Source organism: Callionymus lyra, chromosome 7 (assembly GCF_982586985.1).
Source record: "Callionymus lyra chromosome 7, fCalLyr1.hap1.1, whole genome shotgun sequence".
Taxonomy (NCBI): domain Eukaryota; kingdom Metazoa; phylum Chordata; class Actinopteri; order Syngnathiformes; family Callionymidae; genus Callionymus; species Callionymus lyra.
The window spans coordinates 27,033,374-27,059,618 of record NC_141824.1 but is presented as its reverse complement, the minus strand read 5'-3'; the positions used below and the strand labels follow the sequence as shown (position 1 = coordinate 27,059,618).

The 26,245-nt window shown below is 38.1% G+C and overlaps 1 protein-coding gene and 43 non-coding genes across 44 annotated transcripts in view; all 44 read right to left on the bottom strand.

Moving 5' to 3' along the window:
- The window catches only part of LOC148075843 (protein sel-1 homolog 3), a 67,569-nt gene extending 43,067 nt beyond the window's left edge, over positions 1 to 24,502 (bottom strand). The window contains exons 1-13 of the mRNA XM_087795416.1: positions 24,385 to 24,502; positions 23,859 to 24,324; positions 23,675 to 23,801; positions 23,289 to 23,410; positions 23,102 to 23,217; positions 22,975 to 23,030; positions 21,612 to 21,741; positions 21,406 to 21,541; positions 21,176 to 21,310; positions 20,273 to 20,478; positions 20,025 to 20,204; positions 19,804 to 19,923; positions 19,588 to 19,728 (exon numbers count right to left, since the gene is read on the bottom strand). Of these exons, the coding sequence (XP_087651542.1) occupies positions 19,588 to 19,728; positions 19,804 to 19,923; positions 20,025 to 20,204; positions 20,273 to 20,478; positions 21,176 to 21,310; positions 21,406 to 21,541; positions 21,612 to 21,741; positions 22,975 to 23,030; positions 23,102 to 23,217; positions 23,289 to 23,410; positions 23,675 to 23,801; positions 23,859 to 24,324; positions 24,385 to 24,429 (1,980 nt within the window). The 5' untranslated portion in view covers positions 24,430 to 24,502. The remainder of the gene's footprint in view (positions 1 to 19,587; positions 19,729 to 19,803; positions 19,924 to 20,024; positions 20,205 to 20,272; positions 20,479 to 21,175; positions 21,311 to 21,405; positions 21,542 to 21,611; positions 21,742 to 22,974; positions 23,031 to 23,101; positions 23,218 to 23,288; positions 23,411 to 23,674; positions 23,802 to 23,858; positions 24,325 to 24,384) is intronic.
- On the bottom strand, positions 397 to 482 carry trnar-ucu (transfer RNA arginine (anticodon UCU)). Its single transcript is given in 2 exon segments — positions 397 to 432; positions 446 to 482. It is a non-coding gene; the product is annotated as a tRNA-Arg (tRNA).
- Positions 692 to 777, bottom strand: trnar-ucu (transfer RNA arginine (anticodon UCU)). Its single transcript is given in 2 exon segments — positions 692 to 727; positions 741 to 777. It is a non-coding gene; the product is annotated as a tRNA-Arg (tRNA).
- Positions 820 to 905, bottom strand: trnar-ucu (transfer RNA arginine (anticodon UCU)). The gene is given in 2 exon segments: positions 820 to 855; positions 869 to 905. It is a non-coding gene; the product is annotated as a tRNA-Arg (tRNA).
- Positions 1,116 to 1,201, bottom strand: trnar-ucu (transfer RNA arginine (anticodon UCU)). Its single transcript is given in 2 exon segments — positions 1,116 to 1,151; positions 1,165 to 1,201. It is a non-coding gene; the product is annotated as a tRNA-Arg (tRNA).
- trnar-ucu (transfer RNA arginine (anticodon UCU)) lies at positions 1,412 to 1,497 on the bottom strand. Its single transcript is given in 2 exon segments — positions 1,412 to 1,447; positions 1,461 to 1,497. It is a non-coding gene; the product is annotated as a tRNA-Arg (tRNA).
- trnar-ucu (transfer RNA arginine (anticodon UCU)) lies at positions 2,007 to 2,092 on the bottom strand. The gene is given in 2 exon segments: positions 2,007 to 2,042; positions 2,056 to 2,092. It is a non-coding gene; the product is annotated as a tRNA-Arg (tRNA).
- Positions 2,292 to 2,377, bottom strand: trnar-ucu (transfer RNA arginine (anticodon UCU)). Its single transcript is given in 2 exon segments — positions 2,292 to 2,327; positions 2,341 to 2,377. It is a non-coding gene; the product is annotated as a tRNA-Arg (tRNA).
- Positions 2,588 to 2,673, bottom strand: trnar-ucu (transfer RNA arginine (anticodon UCU)). The gene is given in 2 exon segments: positions 2,588 to 2,623; positions 2,637 to 2,673. It is a non-coding gene; the product is annotated as a tRNA-Arg (tRNA).
- Positions 3,877 to 3,962, bottom strand: trnar-ucu (transfer RNA arginine (anticodon UCU)). Its single transcript is given in 2 exon segments — positions 3,877 to 3,912; positions 3,926 to 3,962. It is a non-coding gene; the product is annotated as a tRNA-Arg (tRNA).
- trnar-ucu (transfer RNA arginine (anticodon UCU)) lies at positions 4,173 to 4,258 on the bottom strand. Its single transcript is given in 2 exon segments — positions 4,173 to 4,208; positions 4,222 to 4,258. It is a non-coding gene; the product is annotated as a tRNA-Arg (tRNA).
- Positions 4,767 to 4,852, bottom strand: trnar-ucu (transfer RNA arginine (anticodon UCU)). Its single transcript is given in 2 exon segments — positions 4,767 to 4,802; positions 4,816 to 4,852. It is a non-coding gene; the product is annotated as a tRNA-Arg (tRNA).
- On the bottom strand, positions 5,073 to 5,158 carry trnar-ucu (transfer RNA arginine (anticodon UCU)). Its single transcript is given in 2 exon segments — positions 5,073 to 5,108; positions 5,122 to 5,158. It is a non-coding gene; the product is annotated as a tRNA-Arg (tRNA).
- On the bottom strand, positions 5,379 to 5,464 carry trnar-ucu (transfer RNA arginine (anticodon UCU)). Its single transcript is given in 2 exon segments — positions 5,379 to 5,414; positions 5,428 to 5,464. It is a non-coding gene; the product is annotated as a tRNA-Arg (tRNA).
- Positions 5,674 to 5,759, bottom strand: trnar-ucu (transfer RNA arginine (anticodon UCU)). Its single transcript is given in 2 exon segments — positions 5,674 to 5,709; positions 5,723 to 5,759. It is a non-coding gene; the product is annotated as a tRNA-Arg (tRNA).
- On the bottom strand, positions 5,802 to 5,887 carry trnar-ucu (transfer RNA arginine (anticodon UCU)). Its single transcript is given in 2 exon segments — positions 5,802 to 5,837; positions 5,851 to 5,887. It is a non-coding gene; the product is annotated as a tRNA-Arg (tRNA).
- Positions 6,098 to 6,183, bottom strand: trnar-ucu (transfer RNA arginine (anticodon UCU)). Its single transcript is given in 2 exon segments — positions 6,098 to 6,133; positions 6,147 to 6,183. It is a non-coding gene; the product is annotated as a tRNA-Arg (tRNA).
- On the bottom strand, positions 6,394 to 6,479 carry trnar-ucu (transfer RNA arginine (anticodon UCU)). Its single transcript is given in 2 exon segments — positions 6,394 to 6,429; positions 6,443 to 6,479. It is a non-coding gene; the product is annotated as a tRNA-Arg (tRNA).
- On the bottom strand, positions 6,989 to 7,074 carry trnar-ucu (transfer RNA arginine (anticodon UCU)). The gene is given in 2 exon segments: positions 6,989 to 7,024; positions 7,038 to 7,074. It is a non-coding gene; the product is annotated as a tRNA-Arg (tRNA).
- On the bottom strand, positions 7,274 to 7,359 carry trnar-ucu (transfer RNA arginine (anticodon UCU)). Its single transcript is given in 2 exon segments — positions 7,274 to 7,309; positions 7,323 to 7,359. It is a non-coding gene; the product is annotated as a tRNA-Arg (tRNA).
- On the bottom strand, positions 7,869 to 7,954 carry trnar-ucu (transfer RNA arginine (anticodon UCU)). The gene is given in 2 exon segments: positions 7,869 to 7,904; positions 7,918 to 7,954. It is a non-coding gene; the product is annotated as a tRNA-Arg (tRNA).
- Positions 8,164 to 8,249, bottom strand: trnar-ucu (transfer RNA arginine (anticodon UCU)). Its single transcript is given in 2 exon segments — positions 8,164 to 8,199; positions 8,213 to 8,249. It is a non-coding gene; the product is annotated as a tRNA-Arg (tRNA).
- Positions 8,292 to 8,377, bottom strand: trnar-ucu (transfer RNA arginine (anticodon UCU)). Its single transcript is given in 2 exon segments — positions 8,292 to 8,327; positions 8,341 to 8,377. It is a non-coding gene; the product is annotated as a tRNA-Arg (tRNA).
- Positions 8,588 to 8,673, bottom strand: trnar-ucu (transfer RNA arginine (anticodon UCU)). The gene is given in 2 exon segments: positions 8,588 to 8,623; positions 8,637 to 8,673. It is a non-coding gene; the product is annotated as a tRNA-Arg (tRNA).
- On the bottom strand, positions 8,884 to 8,969 carry trnar-ucu (transfer RNA arginine (anticodon UCU)). The gene is given in 2 exon segments: positions 8,884 to 8,919; positions 8,933 to 8,969. It is a non-coding gene; the product is annotated as a tRNA-Arg (tRNA).
- trnar-ucu (transfer RNA arginine (anticodon UCU)) lies at positions 9,479 to 9,564 on the bottom strand. The gene is given in 2 exon segments: positions 9,479 to 9,514; positions 9,528 to 9,564. It is a non-coding gene; the product is annotated as a tRNA-Arg (tRNA).
- On the bottom strand, positions 9,764 to 9,849 carry trnar-ucu (transfer RNA arginine (anticodon UCU)). Its single transcript is given in 2 exon segments — positions 9,764 to 9,799; positions 9,813 to 9,849. It is a non-coding gene; the product is annotated as a tRNA-Arg (tRNA).
- trnar-ucu (transfer RNA arginine (anticodon UCU)) lies at positions 10,060 to 10,145 on the bottom strand. Its single transcript is given in 2 exon segments — positions 10,060 to 10,095; positions 10,109 to 10,145. It is a non-coding gene; the product is annotated as a tRNA-Arg (tRNA).
- Positions 11,339 to 11,424, bottom strand: trnar-ucu (transfer RNA arginine (anticodon UCU)). The gene is given in 2 exon segments: positions 11,339 to 11,374; positions 11,388 to 11,424. It is a non-coding gene; the product is annotated as a tRNA-Arg (tRNA).
- trnar-ucu (transfer RNA arginine (anticodon UCU)) lies at positions 11,933 to 12,018 on the bottom strand. Its single transcript is given in 2 exon segments — positions 11,933 to 11,968; positions 11,982 to 12,018. It is a non-coding gene; the product is annotated as a tRNA-Arg (tRNA).
- On the bottom strand, positions 12,229 to 12,314 carry trnar-ucu (transfer RNA arginine (anticodon UCU)). Its single transcript is given in 2 exon segments — positions 12,229 to 12,264; positions 12,278 to 12,314. It is a non-coding gene; the product is annotated as a tRNA-Arg (tRNA).
- Positions 12,824 to 12,909, bottom strand: trnar-ucu (transfer RNA arginine (anticodon UCU)). The gene is given in 2 exon segments: positions 12,824 to 12,859; positions 12,873 to 12,909. It is a non-coding gene; the product is annotated as a tRNA-Arg (tRNA).
- On the bottom strand, positions 13,109 to 13,194 carry trnar-ucu (transfer RNA arginine (anticodon UCU)). The gene is given in 2 exon segments: positions 13,109 to 13,144; positions 13,158 to 13,194. It is a non-coding gene; the product is annotated as a tRNA-Arg (tRNA).
- On the bottom strand, positions 13,405 to 13,490 carry trnar-ucu (transfer RNA arginine (anticodon UCU)). Its single transcript is given in 2 exon segments — positions 13,405 to 13,440; positions 13,454 to 13,490. It is a non-coding gene; the product is annotated as a tRNA-Arg (tRNA).
- On the bottom strand, positions 14,694 to 14,779 carry trnar-ucu (transfer RNA arginine (anticodon UCU)). The gene is given in 2 exon segments: positions 14,694 to 14,729; positions 14,743 to 14,779. It is a non-coding gene; the product is annotated as a tRNA-Arg (tRNA).
- Positions 14,990 to 15,075, bottom strand: trnar-ucu (transfer RNA arginine (anticodon UCU)). The gene is given in 2 exon segments: positions 14,990 to 15,025; positions 15,039 to 15,075. It is a non-coding gene; the product is annotated as a tRNA-Arg (tRNA).
- trnar-ucu (transfer RNA arginine (anticodon UCU)) lies at positions 15,290 to 15,375 on the bottom strand. The gene is given in 2 exon segments: positions 15,290 to 15,325; positions 15,339 to 15,375. It is a non-coding gene; the product is annotated as a tRNA-Arg (tRNA).
- On the bottom strand, positions 15,593 to 15,678 carry trnar-ucu (transfer RNA arginine (anticodon UCU)). The gene is given in 2 exon segments: positions 15,593 to 15,628; positions 15,642 to 15,678. It is a non-coding gene; the product is annotated as a tRNA-Arg (tRNA).
- On the bottom strand, positions 16,177 to 16,262 carry trnar-ucu (transfer RNA arginine (anticodon UCU)). Its single transcript is given in 2 exon segments — positions 16,177 to 16,212; positions 16,226 to 16,262. It is a non-coding gene; the product is annotated as a tRNA-Arg (tRNA).
- trnar-ucu (transfer RNA arginine (anticodon UCU)) lies at positions 16,761 to 16,846 on the bottom strand. The gene is given in 2 exon segments: positions 16,761 to 16,796; positions 16,810 to 16,846. It is a non-coding gene; the product is annotated as a tRNA-Arg (tRNA).
- Positions 17,043 to 17,128, bottom strand: trnar-ucu (transfer RNA arginine (anticodon UCU)). The gene is given in 2 exon segments: positions 17,043 to 17,078; positions 17,092 to 17,128. It is a non-coding gene; the product is annotated as a tRNA-Arg (tRNA).
- On the bottom strand, positions 17,627 to 17,712 carry trnar-ucu (transfer RNA arginine (anticodon UCU)). Its single transcript is given in 2 exon segments — positions 17,627 to 17,662; positions 17,676 to 17,712. It is a non-coding gene; the product is annotated as a tRNA-Arg (tRNA).
- On the bottom strand, positions 17,923 to 18,008 carry trnar-ucu (transfer RNA arginine (anticodon UCU)). The gene is given in 2 exon segments: positions 17,923 to 17,958; positions 17,972 to 18,008. It is a non-coding gene; the product is annotated as a tRNA-Arg (tRNA).
- Positions 18,219 to 18,304, bottom strand: trnar-ucu (transfer RNA arginine (anticodon UCU)). Its single transcript is given in 2 exon segments — positions 18,219 to 18,254; positions 18,268 to 18,304. It is a non-coding gene; the product is annotated as a tRNA-Arg (tRNA).
- Positions 24,503 to 26,245: the final 1,743 nt, after the last annotated feature.

Below are 26,245 nucleotides of genomic sequence, written 5' to 3'. Positions count from 1 at the left end.
AATTGACAGGCAATCACAGTCAAACTGGTTTGGTAAGATATAAACCAATAGTCTTTATGTGAAATTGCTGTGCATCATATTGCATAAGTTCGACTCTGGTGGGACTCGAACCAACAACCTTTGAATAACTGCTCAAACCTAGAAGTCCAACGCTCTATCCATTGCGCCACAGAGCCATGGAATCAAGAGAAACTAAAGTTTTTAAATTCCTAATATTGAGCAACAGTACATTCAATTTGAATGATATATTTCTACAAGTTCTGGTGGGAATTTGTATGATTGTCTCTTAAATTGACAGGCAATCACAGTCAAACAGGTTTGGTAAGACATAAACCAATAGTCTTTAGTCTTTGTGTGAAATTGCTGTGCATTATATTGCATCATATTGCATAAGTTCGACTCTGGTGGGACTCGAACCCACAACCTTTGAATAACTGTTCAAGCCTAGAAGTCCAACGCGCTATCCATTGCGCCACAGAGCCATGGAATTAAGAGAAACTAAAGTTTTTAAATTCCTAATATTGAGCCACGGTACATTCAATTTGAATGATATATTTCTACAAGTTCTGGTGGGAATTTGTATGATTGTCTCTTAAATTGAAAGGCAATAACAGTCAAACTGGTTTAGTAAGACATAAACCAATAGTCTTAGTCTTTGTGTGAAATTGCTGTGCATCATATTGCAGAAGTTCGACTCTGGTGGGACTCGAACCCACAACCTTTGAATAACTGCTCAAGCCTAGAAGTCCAACGCACTATCCATTGCGCCACAGAGCCATGAAATTGCTGTGCATTATTTTGCATCATATTGCATAAGTTCGACTCTGGTGGGACTCGAACCCACAACCTTTGAATAACTGTTCAAGCCTAGAAGTCCAACGCGCTATCCATTGCGCCACAGAGCCATGGAATTATGAGAAACTAAAGTTTTTAAATTCCTAATATTGAGCCACGGTACATTCAATTTGAATGATATATTTCTACAAGTTCTGGTGGGAATTTGTATGATTGTCTCTTACATTGAGAGGCAAATACAGTCAAACTGGTTTAGTAAGACATAAACCAATAGTCTTTAGTATTTGTGTGAAATTGCTGTGCATTATATTGCATAAGTTCGACTCTGGTGGGACTCGAACCCACAACCTTTGAATAACTGCTCAAACCTAGAAGTCCAACGCGCTATCCATTGCGCCACAGAGCCATAGAATCAAGAGAAACTAAAGTTTTTAAATTCCCAATATTGAGCAACAGTACATTCAATTTGAATGATATATTTCTAAAAGTTCTGGTGGGAATTTGTATGATTGTCACTTAAATTGACAGGCAATCACAGTCAAACTGGTTTGGTAAGACATAAACCAATAGTCTTTAGTCTTTGTGTGAAATTGCTGTCCATTATATTGCATAAGTTCGACTCTGGTGGGACTCGAACCCACAACCTTTGAATAACTGCTCAAGCCTAGAAGTCCAACACGCTATCCATTGCGCCACAGAGCCATGGAATCAAGAGAAACTAAAGTTTTTAAATTCCTAATATTGAGCCACGGTACATTCAATTTGAATACTATATTTCCACAAGTTCTGGTGGAAATTTGTATGATTGTCTCTTAAATTGAGAGGCAATCACAGTCAAACTGGTTTGGTAAGATATAAACCAATAGTCTTTATGTGAAATTGCTGTGCATCATATTGCATAAGTTCGACTCTGGTGGGACTCGAACCAACAACCTTTGAATAACTGCTCAAACCTAGAAGTCCAACGCTCTATCCATTGCGCCACAGAGCCATGGAATCAAGAGAAACTAAAGTTTTTAAATTCCTAATATTGAGCAACAGTACATTCAATTTGAATGATATATTTCTACAAGTTCTGGTGGGAATTTGTATGATTGTCTCTTAAATTGACAGGCAATCACAGTCAAACAGGTTTGGTAAGACATAAACCAATAGTCTTTAGTCTTTGTGTGAAATTGCTGTGCATTATATTGCATCATATTGCATAAGTTCGACTCTGGTGGGACTCGAACCCACAACCTTTGAATAACTGTTCAAGCCTAGAAGTCCAACGCGCTATCCATTGCGCCACAGAGCCATGGAATTAAGAGAAACTAAAGTTTTTAAATTCCTAATATTGAGCCACGGTACATTCAATTTGAATGATATATTTCTACAAGTTCTGGTGGGAATTGAAAGGCAATCACAGTCAAACTGGTTTAGTAAGACATAAACCAATAGTCTTTAGTCTTTGTGTGAAATTGCTGTGCATTATTTTGCATCATATTGCATAAGTTCGACTCTGGTGGGACTCGAACCCACAACCTTTGAATAACTGCTCAAACCTAGAAGTCCAACACGCTATCCATTGCGCCACAGAGCCATAGAATCAAGAGAAACTAAAGTTTTTAAATTCCTAATATTGAGCAACAGTACATTCAATTTGAATGATATATTTCTACAAGTTCTGGTGGGAATTTGTATGATTGTCTCTTAAATTGACAGGCAATCACAGTCAAACTGGTTTGGTAAGACATAAACCAATAGTCTTTAGTCTTTGTATGAAATTGCTGTCCATTATATTGCATAAGTTCGACTCTGGTGGGACTCGAACCCACAACCTTTGAATAACTGCTCAAGCCTAGAAGTCCAACGCGCTATCCATTGCGCCACAGAGCCATGGAATCAAGAGAAACTAAAGTTTTTAAATTCCTAATATTGAGCCACAGTACATTCAATTTGAATGCTATATTTCTACAAGTTATGGTGGAAATTTGTATGATTGTCTCTTAAATTGAGAGGCAAATACAGTCAAACTGGTTTGGTAAGACATAAACCAATAGTCTTTAGTCTTTGTATGAAATTGCTGTGCATTATATGGCATAAGTTCGACTCTGGTGGGACTCGAACGCACAACCTTTGAATAACTGCTCAAGCCTAGAAGTCCAACGCGGTATCCATTGCGCCATAGAATCAAGAGAAACTAGAGAAACTAAAGTTTTTTAATTCCTAATATTGAGCAACAGTACATTCAACTTGAATGATATATTTCTACAAGTTCTGGTGGGAATTTGTATGATTGTCTCTTAAATTGACAGGCAATCACAGTCAAACTGGTTTGGTAAGACATAAACCAATAGTCTTTAGTCTTTGTGTGAAATTGCTGTGCATCATATTGCATAAGTTCGACTCTGGTGGGACTCGAACCAACAACCTTTGAATAACTGCTCAAGCCTAGAAGTCCAACGCGGTATCCATTTTTCTAAAATACTTACACAATTTCTGAAGAACATAAACCATAAGTTTGACTCTGGTAAGATTTGAACCCACAACATTTGAATTGTTATCCATTGCGCCACAGAGCCATGGATACTGGTGAAACTAGAGTTGTTAAATCCCTAATATTGAGCCACAGTACATTCACCTTGAATGGTATATTTCTACAAGTTCTGATGGGAAATTGTATGATCGTCTCTTAAATTAAGAGGCAATTACACTCAAACTGGTTCGGTAAGATATAAACCAATAGTCTGTGTGAAATTGCTGTGCATTATTTTGCATCATATTGCATAAGTTCTACTCTGGTGGAACTCAAACCCATAGCCTTGGAATAAGTTTTCAAGCCTAGAAGTCCAACGCACTATCCATTGCGCCACAGAGCCATGGAATCAAGAGAAACTAAAGTTCTTAAATTCCTAATATTGAGCCACGGTACATTCAATTTGAATGCTATATTTCTACAAGTTCTGGTGGGAATGTGTATGATTGTCTCTTAAATTGAGAGGCAATCACAGTCAAACTGGTTTGGTAAGATATAAACCAATAGTCTTTAGTCTTTGTGTGAAATTGCTGTGCATTATTTTGCATCATATTGCATAAGTTCGACTCTGGTGGGACTCGAACCCACAACCTTTGAATAACTGTTCAAGCCTAGAAGTCCAACGCGCTATCCATTGTGCAACAGAGCCATGGAATCCAGAGAAACTAAAGTTTTTAAATTCCTAATATTGAGCAACAGTACATTCAATTTGAATGATATATTTCTACAAGTTCTGGTGGGAATTTGTATGATTGTCTCTTAAATTGAAAGGCAATCACAGTCAAACTGGTTTAGTAAGACATAAAACAATAGTCTCTAGTATTTGTGTGAAATTGCTTTGCATTATATTGCATAAGTTCGACTCTGGTGGGACTCGAACCCACAACCTTTGACTAACTGCTCAAGCCTAGAAGTCCAATGCGCTATCCATTGCGCCACAGAGCCATGGAGTCAAGACAAACTAAAGTTTTTAAATTCCTAATATTGAGCCAAGGTACATTCAATTTGAATGCTATATTTCTACAAGTTCTGGTGGGAATTCGTATGCTTGTCTCTTAAATTGACAGGCAATCACAGTCAAACTGGTTTGGTAAGACATAAACCAATAGTCTTTAGTCTTTGTGTGAAATTGCTGTGCATTATATTGCATAAGTTCGACTCTGGTGGTACTCGAACCCACAACCTTTGAATAACTGCTCAAGCCTAGAAGTCCAACGCGGTATCCACTGCGCCTCAGAATCAAGAGAAACTAGAGTTTTTAAATTCTTAATATTGAGACACGGTACATTCAATTTGAATGCTATATTTCTACAAGTTCTGGTGGGAATTTGTATGATTGTCTCTTAAATTGACAGGCAATCACAGTCAAACAGGTTTGGTAAGACATAAACCAATAGTCTTTAGTCTTTGTGTGAAATTGCTGTGCATTATTTTGCATCATATTGCATAAGTTCGACTCTGGTGGGACTCGAACCCACAACCTTTGAATAACCGCTCAAACCTAGAAGTCCAACGCGCTATCCATTGCGCCACAGAGCCATACAATGAAGAGAAACTAAAGTTTTTAAATTCCCAATATTGAGCAACAGTACATTCAATTTGAATGATATATTTCTAAAAGTTCTGGTGGGAATTTGTATGATTGTCTCTTAAATTGACAGGCAATCACAGTCAAACAGGTTTGGTAAGACATAAACCAATAGTCTTTAGTCTTTGTGTGAAATTGCTGTGCATTATATTGCATCATATTGCATAAGTTCGACTCTGGTGGGACTCGAACCCACAACCTTTGAATAACTGTTCAAGCCTAGAAGTCCAACGCGCTATCCATTGCGCCACAGAGCCATGGAATTAAGAGAAACTAAAGTTTTTAAATTCCTAATATTGAGCCACGGTACATTCAATTTGAATGATATATTTCTAAAAGTTCTGGTGGGAATTTGTATGATTGTCTCTTAAATTGACAGGCAATCACAGTCAAACAGGTTTGGTAAGACATAAACCAATAGTCTTTAGTCTTTGTGTGAAATTGCTGTGCATTATATTGCATCATATTGCATAAGTTCGACTCTGGTGGGACTCGAACCCACAACCTTTGAATAACTGTTCAAGCCTAGAAGTCCAACGCGCTATCCATTGCGCCACAGAGCCATGGAATTAAGAGAAACTAAAGTTTTTAAATTCCTAATATTGAGCCACGGTACATTCAATTTGAATGATATATTTCTACAAGTTCTGGTGGGAATTTGTATGATTGTCTCTTAAATTGAAAGGCAATAACAGTCAAACTGGTTTAGTAAGACATAAACCAATAGTCTTAGTCTTTGTGTGAAATTGCTGTGCATCATATTGCAGAAGTTCGACTCTGGTGGGACTCGAACCCACAACCTTTGAATAACTGCTCAAGCCTAGAAGTCCAACGCACTATCCATTGCGCCACAGAGCCATGAAATTGCTGTGCATTATTTTGCATCATATTGCATAAGTTCGACTCTGGTGGGACTCGAACCCACAACCTTTGAATAACTGTTCAAGCCTAGAAGTCCAACGCGCTATCCATTGCGCCACAGAGCCATGGAATTATGAGAAACTAAAGTTTTTAAATTCCTAATATTGAGCCACGGTACATTCAATTTGAATGATATATTTCTACAAGTTCTGGTGGGAATTTGTATGATTGTCTCGTACATTGAGAGGCAAATACAGTCAAACTGGTTTAGTAAGACATAAACCAATAGTCTTTAGTATTTGTGTGAAATTGCTGTGCATTATATTGCATAAGTTCGACTCTGGTGGGACTCGAACCCACAACCTTTGAATAACTGCTCAAACCTAGAAGTCCAACGCGCTATCCATTGCGCCACAGAGCCATAGAATCAAGAGAAACTAAAGTTTTTAAATTCCCAATATTGAGCAACAGTACATTCAATTTGAATGATATATTTCTAAAAGTTCTGGTGGGAATTTGTATGATTGTCACTTAAATTGACAGGCAATCACAGTCAAACTGGTTTGGTAAGACATAAACCAATAGTCTTTAGTCTTTGTGTGAAATTGCTGTCCATTATATTGCATAAGTTCGACTCTGGTGGGACTCGAACCCACAACCTTTGAATAACTGCTCAAGCCTAGAAGTCCAACACGCTATCCATTGCGCCACAGAGCCATGGAATCAAGAGAAACTAAAGTTTTTAAATTCCTAATATTGAGCCACGGTACATTCAATTTGAATACTATATTTCCACAAGTTCTGGTGGAAATTTGTATGATTGTCTCTTAAATTGAGAGGCAATCACAGTCAAACTGGTTTGGTAAGATATAAACCAATAGTCTTTATGTGAAATTGCTGTGCATCATATTGCATAAGTTCGACTCTGGTGGGACTCGAACCAACAACCTTTGAATAACTGCTCAAACCTAGAAGTCCAACGCTCTATCCATTGCGCCACAGAGCCATGGAATCAAGAGAAACTAAAGTTTTTAAATTCCTAATATTGAGCAACAGTACATTCAATTTGAATGATATATTTCTACAAGTTCTGGTGGGAATTTGTATGATTGTCTCTTAAATTGACAGGCAATCACAGTCAAACAGGTTTGGTAAGACATAAACCAATAGTCTTTAGTCTTTGTGTGAAATTGCTGTGCATTATATTGCATCATATTGCATAAGTTCGACTCTGGTGGGACTCGAACCCACAACCTTTGAATAACTGTTCAAGCCTAGAAGTCCAACGCGCTATCCATTGCGCCACAGAGCCATGGAATTAAGAGAAACTAAAGTTTTTAAATTCCTAATATTGAGCCACGGTACATTCAATTTGAATGATATATTTCTACAAGTTCTGGTGGGAATTGAAAGGCAATCACAGTCAAACTGGTTTAGTAAGACATAAACCAATAGTCTTTAGTCTTTGTGTGAAATTGCTGTGCATTATTTTGCATCATATTGCATAAGTTCGACTCTGGTGGGACTCGAACCCACAACCTTTGAATAACTGCTCAAACCTAGAAGTCCAACACGCTATCCATTGCGCCACAGAGCCATAGAATCAAGAGAAACTAAAGTTTTTAAATTCCTAATATTGAGCAACAGTACATTCAATTTGAATGATATATTTCTACAAGTTCTGGTGGGAATTTGTATGATTGTCTCTTAAATTGACAGGCAATCACAGTCAAACTGGTTTGGTAAGATATAAACCAATAGTCTTTATGTGAAATTGCTGTGCATCATATTGCATAAGTTCGACTCTGGTGGGACTCGAACCAACAACCTTTGAATAACTGCTCAAACCTAGAAGTCCAACGCTCTATCCATTGCGCCACAGAGCCATGGAATCAAGAGAAACTAAAGTTTTTAAATTCCTAATATTGAGCAACAGTACATTCAATTTGAATGATATATTTCTACAAGTTCTGGTGGGAATTTGTATGATTGTCTCTTAAATTGACAGGCAATCACAGTCAAACAGGTTTGGTAAGACATAAACCAATAGTCTTTAGTCTTTGTGTGAAATTGCTGTGCATTATATTGCATCATATTGCATAAGTTCGACTCTGGTGGGACTCGAACCCACAACCTTTGAATAACTGTTCAAGCCTAGAAGTCCAACGCGCTATCCATTGCGCCACAGAGCCATGGAATTAAGAGAAACTAAAGTTTTTAAATTCCTAATATTGAGCCACGGTACATTCAATTTGAATGATATATTTCTACAAGTTCTGGTGGGAATTTGTATGATTGTCTCTTAAATTGAAAGGCAATAACAGTCAAACTGGTTTAGTAAGACATAAACCAATAGTCTTAGTCTTTGTGTGAAATTGCTGTGCATCATATTGCAGAAGTTCGACTCTGGTGGGACTCGAACCCACAACCTTTGAATAACTGCTCAAGCCTAGAAGTCCAACGCACTATCCATTGCGCCACAGAGCCATGAAATTGCTGTGCATTATTTTGCATCATATTGCATAAGTTCGACTCTGGTGGGACTCGAACCCACAACCTTTGAATAACTGTTCAAGCCTAGAAGTCCAACGCGCTATCCATTGCGCCACAGAGCCATGGAATTATGAGAAACTAAAGTTTTTAAATTCCTAATATTGAGCCACGGTACATTCAATTTGAATGATATATTTCTACAAGTTCTGGTGGGAATTTGTATGATTGTCTCTTACATTGAGAGGCAAATACAGTCAAACTGGTTTAGTAAGACATAAACCAATAGTCTTTAGTATTTGTGTGAAATTGCTGTGCATTATATTGCATAAGTTCGACTCTGGTGGGACTCGAACCCACAACCTTTGAATAACTGCTCAAACCTAGAAGTCCAACGCGCTATCCATTGCGCCACAGAGCCATAGAATCAAGAGAAACTAAAGTTTTTAAATTCCCAATATTGAGCAACAGTACATTCAATTTGAATGATATATTTCTAAAAGTTCTGGTGGGAATTTGTATGATTGTCACTTAAATTGACAGGCAATCACAGTCAAACTGGTTTGGTAAGACATAAACCAATAGTCTTTAGTCTTTGTGTGAAATTGCTGTCCATTATATTGCATAAGTTCGACTCTGGTGGGACTCGAACCCACAACCTTTGAATAACTGCTCAAGCCTAGAAGTCCAACACGCTATCCATTGCGCCACAGAGCCATGGAATCAAGAGAAACTAAAGTTTTTAAATTCCTAATATTGAGCCACGGTACATTCAATTTGAATACTATATTTCCACAAGTTCTGGTGGAAATTTGTATGATTGTCTCTTAAATTGAGAGGCAATCACAGTCAAACTGGTTTGGTAAGATATAAACCAATAGTCTTTATGTGAAATTGCTGTGCATCATATTGCATAAGTTCAACTCTGGTGGGACTCGAACCAACAACCTTTGAATAACTGCTCAAACCTAGAAGTCCAACGCTCTATCCATTGCGCCACAGAGCCATGGAATCAAGAGAAACTAAAGTTTTTAAATTCCTAATATTGAGCAACAGTACATTCAATTTGAATGATATATTTCTACAAGTTCTGGTGGGAATTTGTATGATTGTCTCTTAAATTGACAGGCAATCACAGTCAAACAGGTTTGGTAAGACATAAACCAATAGTCTTTAGTCTTTGTGTGAAATTGCTGTGCATTATATTGCATCATATTGCATAAGTTCGACTCTGGTGGGACTCGAACCCACAACCTTTGAATAACTGTTCAAGCCTAGAAGTCCAACGCGCTATCCATTGCGCCACAGAGCCATGGAATTAAGAGAAACTAAAGTTTTTAAATTCCTAATATTGAGCCACGGTACATTCAATTTGAATGATATATTTCTACAAGTTCTGGTGGGAATTGAAAGGCAATCACAGTCAAACTGGTTTAGTAAGACATAAACCAATAGTCTTTAGTCTTTGTGTGAAATTGCTGTGCATTATTTTGCATCATATTGCATAAGTTCGACTCTGGTGGGACTCGAACCCACAACCTTTGAATAACTGCTCAAACCTAGAAGTCCAACACGCTATCCATTGCGCCACAGAGCCATAGAATCAAGAGAAACTAAAGTTTTTAAATTCCTAATATTGAGCAACAGTACATTCAATTTGAATGATATATTTCTACAAGTTCTGGTGGGAATTTGTATGATTGTCTCTTAAATTGACAGGCAATCACAGTCAAACTGGTTTGGTAAGACATAAACCAATAGTCTTTAGTCTTTGTATGAAATTGCTGTCCATTATATTGCATAAGTTCGACTCTGGTGGGACTCGAACCCACAACCTTTGAATAACTGCTCAAGCCTAGAAGTCCAACGCGCTATCCATTGCGCCACAGAGCCATGGAATCAAGAGAAACTAAAGTTTTTAAATTCCTAATATTGAGCCACAGTACATTCAATTTGAATGCTATATTTCTACAAGTTATGGTGGAAATTTGTATGATTGTCTCTTAAATTGAGAGGCAAATACAGTCAAACTGGTTTGGTAAGACATAAACCAATAGTCTTTAGTCTTTGTATGAAATTGCTGTGCATTATATGGCATAAGTTCGACTCTGGTGGGACTCGAACGCACAACCTTTGAATAACTGCTCAAGCCTAGAAGTCCAACGCGGTATCCATTGCGCCATAGAATCAAGAGAAACTAGAGAAACTAAAGTTTTTTAATTCCTAATATTGAGCAACAGTACATTCAACTTGAATGATATATTTCTACAAGTTCTGGTGGGAATTTGTATGATTGTCTCTTAAATTGACAGGCAATCACAGTCAAACTGGTTTGGTAAGACATAAACCAATAGTCTTTAGTCTTTGTGTGAAATTGCTGTGCATCATATTGCATAAGTTCGACTCTGGTGGGACTCGAACCAACAACCTTTGAATAACTGCTCAAGCCTAGAAGTCCAACGCGGTATCCATTTTTCTAAAATACTTACACAATTTCTGAAGAACATAAACCATAAGTTTGACTCTGGTAAGATTTGAACCCACAACATTTGAATTGTTATCCATTGCGCCACAGAGCCATGGATACTGGTGAAACTAGAGTTGTTAAATCCCTAATATTGAGCCACAGTACATTCACCTTGAATGGTATATTTCTACAAGTTCTGATGGGAAATTGTATGATCGTCTCTTAAATTAAGAGGCAATTACACTCAAACTGGTTCGGTAAGATATAAACCAATAGTCTGTGTGAAATTGCTGTGCATTATTTTGCATCATATTGCATAAGTTCTACTCTGGTGGAACTCAAACCCATAGCCTTGGAATAAGTTTTCAAGCCTAGAAGTCCAACGCACTATCCATTGCGCCACAGAGCCATGGAATCAAGAGAAACTAAAGTTCTTAAATTCCTAATATTGAGCCACGGTACATTCAATTTGAATGCTATATTTCTACAAGTTCTGGTGGGAATGTGTATGATTGTCTCTTAAATTGAGAGGCAATCACAGTCAAACTGGTTTGGTAAGATATAAACCAATAGTCTTTAGTCTTTGTGTGAAATTGCTTTGCATTATATTGCATAAGTTCGACTCTGGTGGGACTCGAACCCACAACCTTTGACTAACTGCTCAAGCCTAGAAGTCCAATGCGCTATCCATTGCGCCACAGAGCCATGGAGTCAAGACAAACTAAAGTTTTTAAATTCCTAATATTGAGCCAAGGTACATTCAATTTGAATGCTATATTTCTACAAGTTCTGGTGGGAATTCGTATGCTTGTCTCTTAAATTGACAGGCAATCACAGTCAAACTGGTTTGGTAAGACATAAACCAATAGTCTTTAGTCTTTGTGTGAAATTGCTGTGCATTATATTGCATAAGTTCGACTCTGGTGGTACTCGAACCCACAACCTTTGAATAACTGCTCAAGCCTAGAAGTCCAACGCGGTATCCACTGCGCCTCAGAATCAAGAGAAACTAGAGTTTTTAAATTCTTAATATTGAGACACGGTACATTCAATTTGAATGCTATATTTCTACAAGTTCTGGTGGGAATTTGTATGATTGTCTCTTAAATTGACAGGCAATCACAGTCAAACAGGTTTGGTAAGACATAAACCAATAGTCTTTAGTCTTTGTGTGAAATTGCTGTGCATTATTTTGCATCATATTGCATAAGTTCGACTCTGGTGGGACTCGAACCCACAACCTTTGAATAACCGCTCAAACCTAGAAGTCCAACGCGCTATCCATTGCGCCACAGAGCCATACAATGAAGAGAAACTAAAGTTTTTAAATTCCCAATATTGAGCAACAGTACATTCAATTTGAATGATATATTTCTAAAAGTTCTGGTGGGAATTTGTATGATTGTCACTTAAATTGACAGGCAATCACAGTCAAACTGGTTTGGTAAGACATAAACCAATAGTCTTTAGTCTTTGTGTGAAATTGCTGTCCATTATATTGCATAAGTTCGACTCTGGTGGGACTCGAACCCACAACCTTTGAATAACTGCTCAAGCCTAGAAGTCCAACGCGCTATCCATTGCGCCACAGAGCCATGGAAGCAAGAGAAACTAAAGTTTTTAAATTCCTAATATTGAGCCACGGTACATTCAATTTGAATGCTATATTTCTACAAGTTCTGGTGGAAATTTGTATGATTGTCTCTTAAATTGAGAGGCAATCACAGTCAAACTGGTTTGGTAAGATATAAACCAATAGTCTTTATGTGAAATTTCTGTGCATCATATTGCATAAGTTCGACTCTGGTGGGACTCGAACCAACAACCTTTGAATAACTGCTCATACCTAGAAGTCCAACGCTCTATCCATTGCGCCACAGAGCAATGGAATCAAGAGAAACTAAAGTTTTTAAATTCCTAATATTGAGCAACAGTACATTCAATTTGAATGCTATATTTCTACAAGTTCTGGTGGGAATTTGTATGATTGTCTCTTAAATTGACAGGCAATCACAGTCAAACAGGTTTGGTGAGACATAAACCAATAGTCTTTAGTCTTTGTGTGAAATTGCTGTGCATTATATTGCATCATATTGCATAAGTTCGACTCTGGTGGGACTCGAACCCACAACCTTTGAATAACTGTTCAAGCCTAGAAGTCCAACGCGCTATCCATTGCGCCACAGAGCCATGGAATTAAGAGAAACTAAAGTTTTTAAATTCCTAATATTGAGCCACGGTACATTCAATTTGAATGATATATTTCTACAAGTTCTGGTGGGAATTGAAAGGCAATCACAGTCAAACTGGTTTAGTAAGACATAAACCAATAGTCTTTAGTCTTTGTGTGAAATTGCTGTGCATTATTTTGCATCATATTGCATAAGTTCGACTCTGGTGGGACTCGAACCCACAACCTTTGAATAACTGCTCAAACCTAGAAGTCCAACGCGCTATCCATTGCGCCACAGAGCCATAGAATCAAGAGAAACTAAAGTTTTTAAATTCCCAATATTGAGCAACAGTACATTCAATTTGAATGATATATTTCTACAAGTTCTGGTGCGAATTTGTATGATTGTCTCTTAAATTGAGAGGCAATCACAGTCAAACTGGTTTGGTAAGACATAAACCAATAGTCTTTAGTCTTTGTATGAAATTGCTGTCCATTATATTGCATAAGTTCGACTCTGGTGGGACTCGAACCCACAACCTTTGAATAACTGCTCAAGCCTAGAAGTCCAACGCGCTATCCATTGCGCCACAGAGCCATGGAATCAAGAGAAACTAAAGTTTTTAAATTCCTAATATTGAGCCACAGTACATTCAATTTGAATGCTATATTTCTACAAGTTCTGGTGGAAATTTGTATGATTGTCTCTTAAATTGAGAGGCAAATACAGTCAAACTGGTTTAGTAAGACATACACCAATAGTGTATAGTATTTGTGTGAAATTGCTGTGCATTATATGGCATAAGTTCAACTCTGGTGGGACTCGAACGCACAACCTTTGAATAACTGCTCAAGCCTAGAAGCCCAACGCGGTATCCATTGCGCCATAGAATCAAGAGAAACTAGAGAAACGAAAGTTTTTTAATTCCTAATATTGAGCAACAGTACATTCAACTTGAATGATATATTTCTACAAGTTCTGGTGGGAATTTGTATGATTGTCTCTTAAATTGACAGGCAATCACAGTCAAACTGGTTTGGTAAGACATAAACCAATAGTCTTTAGTCTTTGTGTGAAATTGCTGTGCATCATATTGCATAAGTTCGACTCAGGTGGGACTCGAACCAACAACCTTTGAATAACTGCTCAAGCCTAGAAGTCCAACGCGGTATCCATTTTTCTAAAATACTTACACAATTTCTGAAGAACATAAACCATAAGTTTGACTCTGGTAAGATTTGAACCCACAACATTTGAATTGTTATCCATTGCGCCACAGAGCCATGGATACTGGTGAAACTAGAGTTGTTAAATCCCTAATATTGAGCCACAGTACATTCACCTTGAATGGTATATTTCTACAAGTTCTGATGGGAAATTGTATGATCGTCTCTTAAATTAAGAGGCAATTACACTCAAACTGGTTTGGTAAGATATAAACCAATAGTCTGTGTGAAATTGCTGTGCATTATTTTGCATCATATTGCATAAGTTCTACTCTGGTGGAACTCAAACCCATAACCTTGGAATAAGTTTTCAAGCCTAGAAGTCCAACGCACTATCCATTGCGCCACAGAGCCATGGAATCAAGAGAAACTAAAGTTCTTAAATTCCTAATATTGAGCCACGGTACATTCAATTTGAATGCTATATTTCTACAAGTTCTGGTGGGAATGTGTATGATTGTCTCTTAAATTGAGAGGCAATCACAGTCAAACTGGTTTGGTAAGATATAAACCAATAGTCTTTAGTCTTTGTGTGAAATTGCTGTGCATTATTTTGCATCATATTGCATAAGTTCGACTCTGTTGGGACTCGAACCCACAACCTTTGAATAACTGTTCAAGCCTAGAAGTCCAACGCGCTATCCATTGCGCCACAGAGCCATGGAATTAAGAGAAACTAAAGTTTTTAAATTCCTAATATTGAGCCACGGTACATTCAATTTGAATGATATATTTCTACAAGTTCTGGTGCGAATTTGTATGATTGTCTCTTAAATTGACAGGCAATCACAGTCAAACTGGTTTGGTAAGACATAAACCAATAGTCTTTAGTCTTTGTGTGAAATTGCTGTGCATTATATTGCATAAGTTCGACTCTGGTGGGACTCGAACCCACAACCTTTGAATAACTGCTCAAGCCTAGAAGTCCAACGCGGTATCCATTGCGCCACAGAATCAAGAGAAACGAGAGAAACTAAAGTTTTTTAATTCCTAATATTGAGCCACGGTACATTCACCTTGTATGCTATATTTCTACAAGTTCTGGTGGGAATTTGTAAGATTGTCTCTTAAATTGACAGGCAATCACAGTCAAACTGGTTTGGTAAGATATAAACCAATAGTCTTTGTGTGAAATTCCTGTGCATTATTTTGCATCATATTTCATAAGTTCGACTCTGGTGGGACTCGAACCCACAACCTTTGAATAACTGCTCAAGCCTAGAAGTCCAACGCGCTATCCATTGCGCCACAGAGCCATGGAGCCATGGAATCAAGAGAAACTAAAGTTTTTAAATTCCTAATATTGAGCCACGGTACATTTAATTTGAATGCTATATTTCTACAAGTTCTGGTGGAAATTTGTATGATTGTCTCTTAAATTGAGAGGCAATCACAGTCAAACTGTTTGGTAAGATATAAACCAATAGTCTTTAGTCTTTGTGTGAAATTGCTGTGCATTATATTGCATAAGTTCGACTCTGGTGGGACTCGAACCCACAACCTTTGAATAACTGCTCAAGCCTAGAAGTCCAATGCGCTATCCATTGCGCCACAGAGCCATGGAGTCAAGACAAACTAAAGTTTTTAAATTCCTAATATTGAGCCAAGGTACATTCAATTTGAATGCTATATTTCTACAAGTTCTGGTGGGAATTCGTATGCTTGTCTCTTAAATTGACAGGCAATCACAGTCAAACTGGTTTGGTAAGACATAAACCAATAGTCTTTAGTCTTTGTGTGAAATTGCTGTGCATTATATTGCATAAGTTCGACTCTGGTGGTACTCAAACCCACAACCTTTGAATAACTGCTCAAGCTTAGAAGTCCAACGCGGTATCCACTGCGCCTCAGAATCAAGAGAAACTAGAGTTTTTAAATTCTTAATATTGAGACACGGTACATTCAATTTGAATGCTATATTTCTACAAGTTCTGGTGGGAATTTGAATGATTGTCTCTTAAATTGAAAGGCAATCACAGTCAAACTGGTTTAGTAAGACATAAAACAATAGTCTCTAGTATTTGTGTGAAATTGCTGTGCATTATATTGCATAAGTTCGACTCTGGTGGGACTCGAACCCACAACCTTTGAATAACTGCTCAAGCCTAGAAGTCCAATGCGCTATCCATTGCGCCACAGAGCCATGGAGTCAAGACAAACTAAAGTTTTTAAATTCCTAATATTGAGCCAAGGTACATTCAATTTGAATGCTATATTTCTACAAGTTCTGGTGGGAATTCGTATGCTTGTCTCTTAAATTGACAGGCAATCACAGTCAAACTGGTTTGGTAAGACATAAACCAATAGTCTTTAGTCTTTGTGTGAAATTGCTGTGCATTATATTGCATAAGTTCGACTCTGGTGGTACTCGAACCCACAACCTTTGAATAACTGCTCAAGCCTAGAAGTCCAACGCGGTATCCACTGCGCCTCAGAATCAAGAGAAACTAGAGTTTTTAAATTCTTAATATTGAGACACGGTACATTCAATTTGAATGCTATATTTCTACAAGTTCTGGTGGGAATTTGTATGATTGTCTCTTAAATTGAGAGGCAAATAAAGTCAAACTGGTTTAGTAAGACATAAACCAATAGTCTTTAGTATTTGTGTGAAATTGCTGTGCATTATATTGCATAAGTTCGACTCTGGTGGGACTCAAACCCACAACCTTTGAATAACTGCTCAAGCCTAGAAGTCCAACGCGCTATCCGTTGCGCCACAGAGCCATGGAATTAAGAGAAACTAAAGTTTTTAAATTCCTAATATTGAGCCACGGTACATTCAATTTGAATGATATATTTCTACAAGTTCTGGTGAGAATTTGTATGATTGTCTCTTAAATTGACAGGCAATCACAGTCAAACTGGTTTGGTAAGACATCAACCTTTGTGTGAAATTGCTGTGCATTATATTGCATAAGTTCGACTCTGGTGGGACTCGAACCCACAACCTTTGAATAACTGCTCAAGCCTAGAAGTCCAACGCGCTATCCATTGCGCCACAGAGCCATGGAATCAAGAGAAACTAAAGTTTTTAAATTCCTAATATTGAGCAACAGTACATTCAATTTGAATGATATATTTCTACAAGTTCTGGTGGGAATTTTTATGATTGTCTCTTAAATTGAGAGGCAAATACAGTCAAACTGGTTTAGTAAGACATAAACCAATAGTCTTTAGTATTTGTGTGAAATTGCTGTGCATTATATTGCATAAGTTCGACTCTGGTGGTACTCGAACCCACAACCTTTGAATAACTGCTCAAGCCTAGAAGTCCAACGCGGTATCCACTGCGCCTCAGAATCAAGAGAAACTAGAGTTTTTAAATTCTTAATATTGAGACACGGTACATTCAATTTGAATGCTATATTTCTACAAGTTCTGGTGGGAATTTGTATGATTGTCTCTTAAATTGAGAGGCAAATAAAGTCAAACTGGTTTAGTAAGACATAAACCAATAGTCTTTAGTATTTGTGTGAAATTGCTGTGCATTATATTGCATAAGTTCGACTCTGGTGGGACTCAAACCCACAACCTTTGAATAACTGCTCAAGCCTAGAAGTCCAACGCGCTATCCATTGCGCCACAGAGCCATGGAATCAAGAGAAACTAAAGTTTTTAAATTCCTAATATTGAGCCAAGGTACATTCAATTTGAATGCTATATATCTACAAGTTATGGTGGGAATTCGTATGATTGTCTCTTAAATTGAGAGGCAAATAAAGTCAAACAGGTTTGGTAAGACATAAACCAATAGTCTTTAGTATTTGTGTGAAATTGCTGTGCATTATATTGCATAAGTTCGACTCTGGTGGGACTCGAACCCACAACCTTTGAATAACTGCTCAAGCCTAGAAGTCCAATGCGCTATCCATTGCGCCACAGAGCCATGGAGTCAAGACAAACTAAAGTTTTTAAATTCCTAATATTGAGCCAAGGTACATTCAATTTGAATGCTATATATCTACAAGTTATGGTGGGAATTCGTATGATTGTCTCTTAAATTGAGAGGCAAATAAAGTCAAACAGGTTTGGTAAGACATAAACCAATAGTCTTTAGTATTTGTGTGAAATTGCTGTGCATTATATTGCATAAGTTCGACTCTGGTGGGACTCGAACCCACAACCTTTGAATAACTGCTCAAACCTAGAAGTCCTACGCGCTATCCATTGCGCCACAGAGCCATGGAATAAAGAGAAACTAAAGTTTTTAAATTCCTAATATTGAGCAACAGTACATTCAATTTGAATGATATATTTCTACAAGTTCTGGTGGGAATTTTTATGATTGTCTCTTAAATTGACAGGCAATCACAGTCAAACTGGTTTGGTAAGACATAAACCAATAGTCTTTAGTCTTTGTGTGAAATTGCTGTGCATTATATTGCAAATGTTCGACTCTGATGGGACTCGAACCCACAACCTTTGAATAACTGCTCAAGCCAAGAAGTCCAACGCGCTATCAATTTTTCTAAAATACTTATACAATTTCTGAAGAACATAAACCATAAGTTTGACTCTGGTAAGATTTGAACCCACAACATTTGAATTGTTATCCATTGCGCCACAGAGCTTTGTAAACAAATTAAACTAGAGTTGTTTAATCCATAATACTGAGCCACGGTACCTTTAGCTTTCGAGATATATTCCTAGATGTTCTGAAAGGAAGTTATATGATGGAATCGTCTCTTAAATTCAGAGGCTATTACAGTCAAACTGTTTTGGTTAGACTTGAAAAATCTAGTATTTGTCTAAAATGCTTGTGCATTATTTATTAATATACTGCAAATGTTCAACTCTGGTGGGATTGGAACCCACCACCTTTGAATAACTGTGAATAAGTCCAACGCACTATCCATTGCTCCACAGAGCCTTGTCAATATGACACACCCAATCAGCGTACACAGAGCCTTGTAAACAATTAAAGAGTACAAAATCAGTAATATTGACCCCCAATTATTGCTCAATGTGGCAAACTTTTAGGTGATTAAAATTTCACACATTCCAGTTTCCTTAACTTAACTGTCTGCAGACGAGAAAGCTTAGTTGGAATAAATGAGCAGTAGAGCTGTATGTCATCAGCAAAAATGTGGTAAGAAACATGAGGAAATCTCTAAATGATTTTACCCACGGGAATCAATTGATGTATGTGATGTTAATTTAACACCCAACCTTAAAATACCACCTGCTCATGATAATTTGATTTTATGCTGATTCGCTCTTGACTCTTACAGTCTTAAGCATTTGTTTAAAATGTTTCTAAACATTCTGAGCAACAGACTGCATCATTTAATCTATGATGGGACTGGAAACCACTGCCTCTGAACATCTGCCCAAGCCTAGAAGTCCAATTCGCCACAGAGCCTGAAACATCTTTTTACCCTGTATGGACTGATCCAATAAAAAATCTTTTGACGATAACAAGAAAAACTTTTGGGATGAAAAAACTTGTCTGGTAATAAATGTACCTGCAGTAAAGCAATTCCATAGTCATACATGGAAACTGGGTCCTCCCACTGAATCGCTCCTCTCTCAAAGTGTCTCACAGCTCTCTGGATGTCGGGAGAGACTCCCTGTTGTCCCCAAAACAGCATACGGGCAATTGTTTGCTATGTAAGACAAAAAATGTAGATAAAAAAAAACAAGTTTTTCAATATAGTAGTCACAAACCAAATAAATAATACCTCTGCTTCCACTGCGCCACTGCGAGCCTGATGTTTTAGCCACTGGAAGATGTGATGGTCCTCATTGGTCTGGAGGTTCAAGACCTCCTCATTGTTCAAGTAAATTTCCTCAACAAAGGTCTACGAGATAAGTGTTATTAACATGCTAGATATTGGATAAAAGATCTGTTTTTCGAATTCATAAATTAGAGAGCTTTAAATTCTCTGAACTTGTGCATCACCTGCTGTGGTGAGGGATTGTGTCGGTCCACAATTGTCTGGGAAGCAATGTTCGCATAGTAAGCGTAAGCTACATCTGGATCCAAGATGGCCCCGTGGAGGCCGAGGTGATGCAAGTGCCCCAGTTGCAAGAGAGCAAATCGATCATCTGCCTGAGCTGCTAACAAGGCCAAGAGTCGAGCCTGGATGTTGCACACAGGGATAAAAGTAATTTGGTTTGAGTTCTCTGAGAACATTTTGGGGAAATAACCTTGTTTGGTTGTTTCCTAATTGACAAGCCACAACTGTAGAGGACGGATGACATGTGCAGCGCTTCAGTGGCACCGAGACACCCGGCTTGGAGGAGCAGTGGCAGCATTTTTGTTAGAATTCCAGTGTTGCTTGCTTTGCCAAGTTTACGGAGGGACAATGAGTAAAGTGCCCGGCCCACCGCTAGCAGATCCACAGCCCTTCCACCTGCAAGATCCGCACTATTGATTATAATTATCTGCTCAATAAAGTGTAATTCAACAATTTGGTTTCAATCTGCTACAATGTGTTTTCATATTTATATATGTATTCATATTTATAATATGAAAATAGCATAAAAATGTATTTGTAAAAGTTAAGAAGTATTATTAAAGCTAATCAAGGAAAATAATACTTACCATGTTATTATGTCTAAAACATATTTAGCTAGCGTAGCAAGACCTTATTAAGAATAATAACTATATGACCATATTATCTAATCTTTAGATAAAACAGTTTGTTTTTTATGGACAAGAATATGATGTGATAGTCTGATGACAACTTCATGAAGCAGTGTCATGTTGTTTAGAGGTCAGTAGGTGGCGCCATCAGTTTAAAAATAATATGGTATTCCATTAGAACAGTTGTTCAAAACAACGGGGAATAGTGTAGAGACCGCCATCTAGTGGACTCGAAATAATGACACTGCTTCATGAAGCTTCATCAGACCATCAACACTTATGATGCAGTGTCAGTTGTTGGAGCTGAATCATGTTTTATGTCATCATTTTAAAAGGCTACTAAATGGTCAATGCTCACAAGGCCTCATCAACCCATCACTAATAAGAACCTTATTATTCAGTTAGAACCACAATTTAGATCAAGGCCAACGTGAAACTGCCTTCATATTGAGAGTGAACCCCACCATTTTTAAACACCAGTAACTTGGCGAGTTTGGCGGCACTTCCTCTGTGCAGCACGTTTGATTCCCACTGCCGACACTCTGAAATTGACAGTTCCTCTGTCTGTTTCCACTTGTGAAACGGATCCAAACAACTTTCTGAAAGAAAGAAAAAAAGTATTTGAATAAATCACAAGCGAGCTAAAATATCACAGAAGCAATTGTCGCCATCAAGTGGATAAAACCTGCCATACCAGGCTCTGCACTCTGCTGAGCTCTTTGTAAATTGAACTTGATGGTAGAATTCATCTTCAGCCTGAATCCACTGCATCTATTCAACCATCCATTCATGTCCAGGTGTTTAATGCCATCAGGCACATCAACCTCAGGCTGTAAAACACAGTGACACACGTTTGAAAATGAACAAGGGGTCTCTGGGGTACCTGAGTGCAGTACTGACCGGGCTGTGAGTTGGGATTCTGTTGCGGTAGTAGACAAAAGGTCCAAAATAACCTTCTACTCCTGCTATAAACTTCCCTCCCCCGATCACAAAGTACCCTTTTGTGTCATCCAAGTCAACGTCCTTTAACCTGTGGCACACAATTCCAACAAAAACACCATGATTTATTCTCGAAACAAGATTAAGGCAGATTAATCTAATTTAACATGATCACAAGTCTGCATTAATAGCAACATATATTATCTTTGCAATGTGGTTAAAAGTGATTCACTACAATAAACCTAGTATGATCCAACTTAATATTTTTTTTATTATTTTTTAATAAACTTATGTTATATCTCTGCATGTCTAAATGATTTAGGATATTACAGATATGTTTTGTTTAGTATAGACGTATCACAAAAGTATAACAATGTGATCTTAAAAAAAGATACAAAGTTGTGTTTACCAAGAATGTTTTGAGATTTAATTTTTAGCTTGCAAATAAAAATTACATTCAAACAAACAGAAAAAGACATTCTCTGCAAGGAAAAAACTCTAAATGTGTTGGTTAAAAAAATGTAATTCAATAAAAACATTTTAATACTAGAATCAATTGTTGGATCTGTTTGCAGCGTATAAAGAATCAAAGACAAGACCTCAGGGCCAAATCTGGCCCAGTAATCATAGTATGGGGCCCAAAAAGAGACTTTCTGTTCAACAGACTTTTCTGCAGCAGCACCGAGATCCTCCCGGTGGTAGTGGGAGGTAGTAACGTGTCACAGGCACTATGTGGCCATCAGTGGCAAACTGTGTCTTGTCTGTGGCGTCTCCTAACTCTCTGGACCAGGGGTCTCCAAACCGGTCCTCAAAGGACTCGCTAATAAACCCATTTTTTTAATTTCCGACATGGAGTCATGATGAATACCAAATGGTTAAATTCAGCTTGTTTACTTTACTTTTTAAATACTAGTGTACAGCGTTTTCCACTTATTAATATTATATATACTGTATATATGTTTAAATTGGTTCCATAGCGTAAATATAAACGTAAAATAGTGTAAATATTGTACTGTTCTCAGTGGCGATTCTAGACATAGGCGAACCAGAAAACCGCCCAGGGCAGCAATTGTATGTGGTGGCATCATCCATGTAGGAAAAAATATAATGATAGTCATAATTTTGGAGCACAGAGCGTAGAAGACTACTGGGTTCACAGTAGATACACCTTTTTGTCTTCCTGTCTCTCCTTTTTTTTGAGGAAAGAAAATACCTGTTTTGTTGAGTATTTTATCGAATAGTTATAGAAGAAAATCAACTCAATTTGATCTTTAACACTATCACTCATGCTTCAGTGATGAGGCGACTCAAGGTAGAGACTTACATGTGTTCAATGGAGTGAACGGTTCTGTCTTCTTCACACAGCAGGGAGAGAGCGACCTGATGCACAGATGAAGGTGGATCAGTCCCATCGTTCAAGTGTCGATGTGGCTGCGGCAGACGATGCTCACCTCTCGACCGTGCAGCTTCAGGCTGATGTAGCACCACTGCTTCAGAGGAAGTGTGAACGGCGTCAGGTAAGCTGACGAGTCCTGCGAGTCTCCGGACACTTGAACATGCAGATGACCTGTTCAGGTGGAAATCCTTATCATTCACTGTCACACGAGAAGTAATACCTCAAATATCTTCTTTTTTTACCTGAATTCATGAGAAACACGGTCGGAGTAGCGTAGTTGTTGAAGGGATCGATGTGATGGAATATTCCACACATTCTTTCTTGACAGTTTCTCGTCACAAATATCCACAGGGAGAACATACACCTGGCATACATGTGCACAATAACTGCATCCACCAAAGAAAGTTCATAACAAACAGATGATGACTAAACACTTCGTCTTAGGTTCAATTATGCAGGAGACGTCAAAAAGACATAAACCCCTCGTTCAAAACTATTCCAAAAAAGCACCATGGTCTTGGATTCATATTTGATTATAGTGTGTTTTCTGCATTAAAAGAGCTTAATTCATTCTTATTTTGATGAGTTTTGCCATTTAAACTTAAAGTGAATTATTTCTATTTCCTACCAGGGAAAGGACACTGAGTTGACTCTCGAGTACTCCAGAGCTTCACTGCTGTACGGTTGAAGAGTCTTTGTGATGCCAAAGTTCTCACCCGTTGAAGCGAAAACACCAGACAGGAAGTCGACCGTTTCTGCGCGAGATTATGTCTTAAAATCGAAAAATGTGTAAGTCATCTGGAGGCTCTCACCTTTCTCCACTCTACACTGAGTCCTCCAGGGCTGGCGTGTCAGCCTCAGCACCTCTTCACTCCAGGGGAAGCACAGGCGGTGTTGTTTCAGAGGTCGACTCAGAACTGGCTGCAGCTGCAGACTGGTTGCATCCTGAGCCGAGACGGTCTCGTCACCGTCAACGTGCTTGAGTGACGCTCTGAGGATGCAGCTCAGCACCCACTGGGAGTCCGTGATGATCCCGTCCGGTCGATAAACCAACCAGTCCGGCAGGATCAGGGACACCATCCTCCACCTCAGACCTCCAGGGTCACAGGTCCATCTCCTCAGCTGGAGCGTGGACACCACACCAGTGTCAAATGTTACAATACAGTCCATCTGCACACTTGAAGGTTCATCACAGGAGTACTGGACTTGTAATGAAAGCTCTGGTTGAGGCTCCAGTGGAGGACTAAGGAGCTTCAAAGTGTCCCAACAGAGGGCGACCTGGAAGAGGTGATGGTGAAGATCTTAAAGCAAAAACTTTATCACGTGACAAGCTCTTACCTGGACACCAAGAAGAAGTTGAAGAAACAGAATCTGGAAGTCCATTCTCGACTTGAAATGGGATTAAAAGAAAAGACTCAAGGCAACAGACCCGGGACCAGATCCTGCTCCACCTGTGTCAACTCTGTAAATATTTAACCTCCCCAGGAGGGCGGAGCCAAGTCAGGCAGAAATAAGTGAAGGTAATTCACGAACACCTTTTAAAACTCAGATCCTTTTTTATGTTCTTGATAAAACATGCTAATAACCTGACAAGTTAAAGTTATATTGTTCAGCAGATAACACCTTAGGAATGCATTCTTCTGCAGCCAGCTTTATCTTCAGCCAGATATGACTTCTGAACTTTCACCATGACACATTTCAAACAGCTCAGGCAAACAAAAAAAAAAAAAAAAAAATTTATTGTTAAACTGCTCTCAGAGTGGACTATTGAGTCGAGTGCTAACTTTTATTTCAGTCCTTTCTTTCTTCTCGTATAAACAATCTTCACTTTCAAATACTGCTTCTAGTGTCTAATGAGTGTCAAATTAAACTGATATTTTTGAAATTGTGTTAGTATTGGGTTGACATAGTTCTTCTATACAAGGAAATGTACTCGTTTGGACACACCTTCTCATTCAATGCTTTTCTTTGTTTTCATGATTATTTACACAGTAGATTCTCACGGAAGGCATCAAAACTATGAATGAACACATGAAGAATTATATACTCAACAATTCTCTGACTCTTATATTCCAGATTCCTCAAAAAAACCTGAAATGTTTATTTGCTTCACAGGTGTGTCTTTTCAGAGTTACTTAGTGGCATATGTTCCCTTATTATTAGGGTTGGGCCCAGATGGTACACAAACAAACTGTATATACACGGTCAGGGTAGACAGGTGAGGCAGTGCCTCATCTCTCAATGCGCAAACCATCACAAACTGCGTTGATACAGCAATTGACGCGCGCCGGCTGCCGTATCTCTGAATGTCGCAAATATAATGCTCGCTGGTACGTTTATTTGCCTTGGTTTTCTACAGCCTGGCTGATGTATTTAACCATTTAAGTTTAATGTTTGTAAGGGTCTTATTAAGTTTTGCTGATCAGGAATACAACCGCAGTGAAAAGGAAAAGTTTGAGGCACACACCAATGAGCCTCATCAAACTACGTCACATCTCCAGTGACTTTAAAAATAAAGGAAATAAGATGGACTTTTAAAACAAAGTAACGTTTGTGTGGCGAAGGACATGCGCATGGACTTTATTTACAGATAAAGGTAAGACCAGAAAAGGTTTTAATTTCAATCAGGGAAAAAAAGAGATAAGACTAAGAAATATACAATACAATATTTAAAATCTCCATTTTGGCCTTAAATAAAAATATTCTTTGTTTTTCTCACGCTTATATTGACCCAATAAATACTCTATATTTATATTTTCATGTTAATGAACTTTAGTCCGTTTGCATAAAACAAGCCAATCCCAGAAGGACCCACTAAATATTAACCAATCAGAAGCAACAAAAGGCGGGTCTATCACGGAAGTGACGACGCAATATTAACCAATCAGAATCAACATAAGGCGGGTCTGTCTTTCCTGACAGCAATGAGTCTAACAACGTGTGATCGAGTCATCGTAACTTAACAATGTTAACATTTTAATACAAATACAGCGCTGACATCATTCTGCTGTCAATCTTACTATCGCTTGGGTTTCTTCACACTAGAGCCAAATTTAAATATGGAGAGTTCTTGCTAAACTGTACGGTAAATTCCCCTCAGTAGGAGGAAATAAACGTTTGTCTTTCAATTGAAGAGCATTGACTCAGCTGCGTCTTCCTTGTGATCCTTTATCATCACGGATGTACACTATACTGTTTA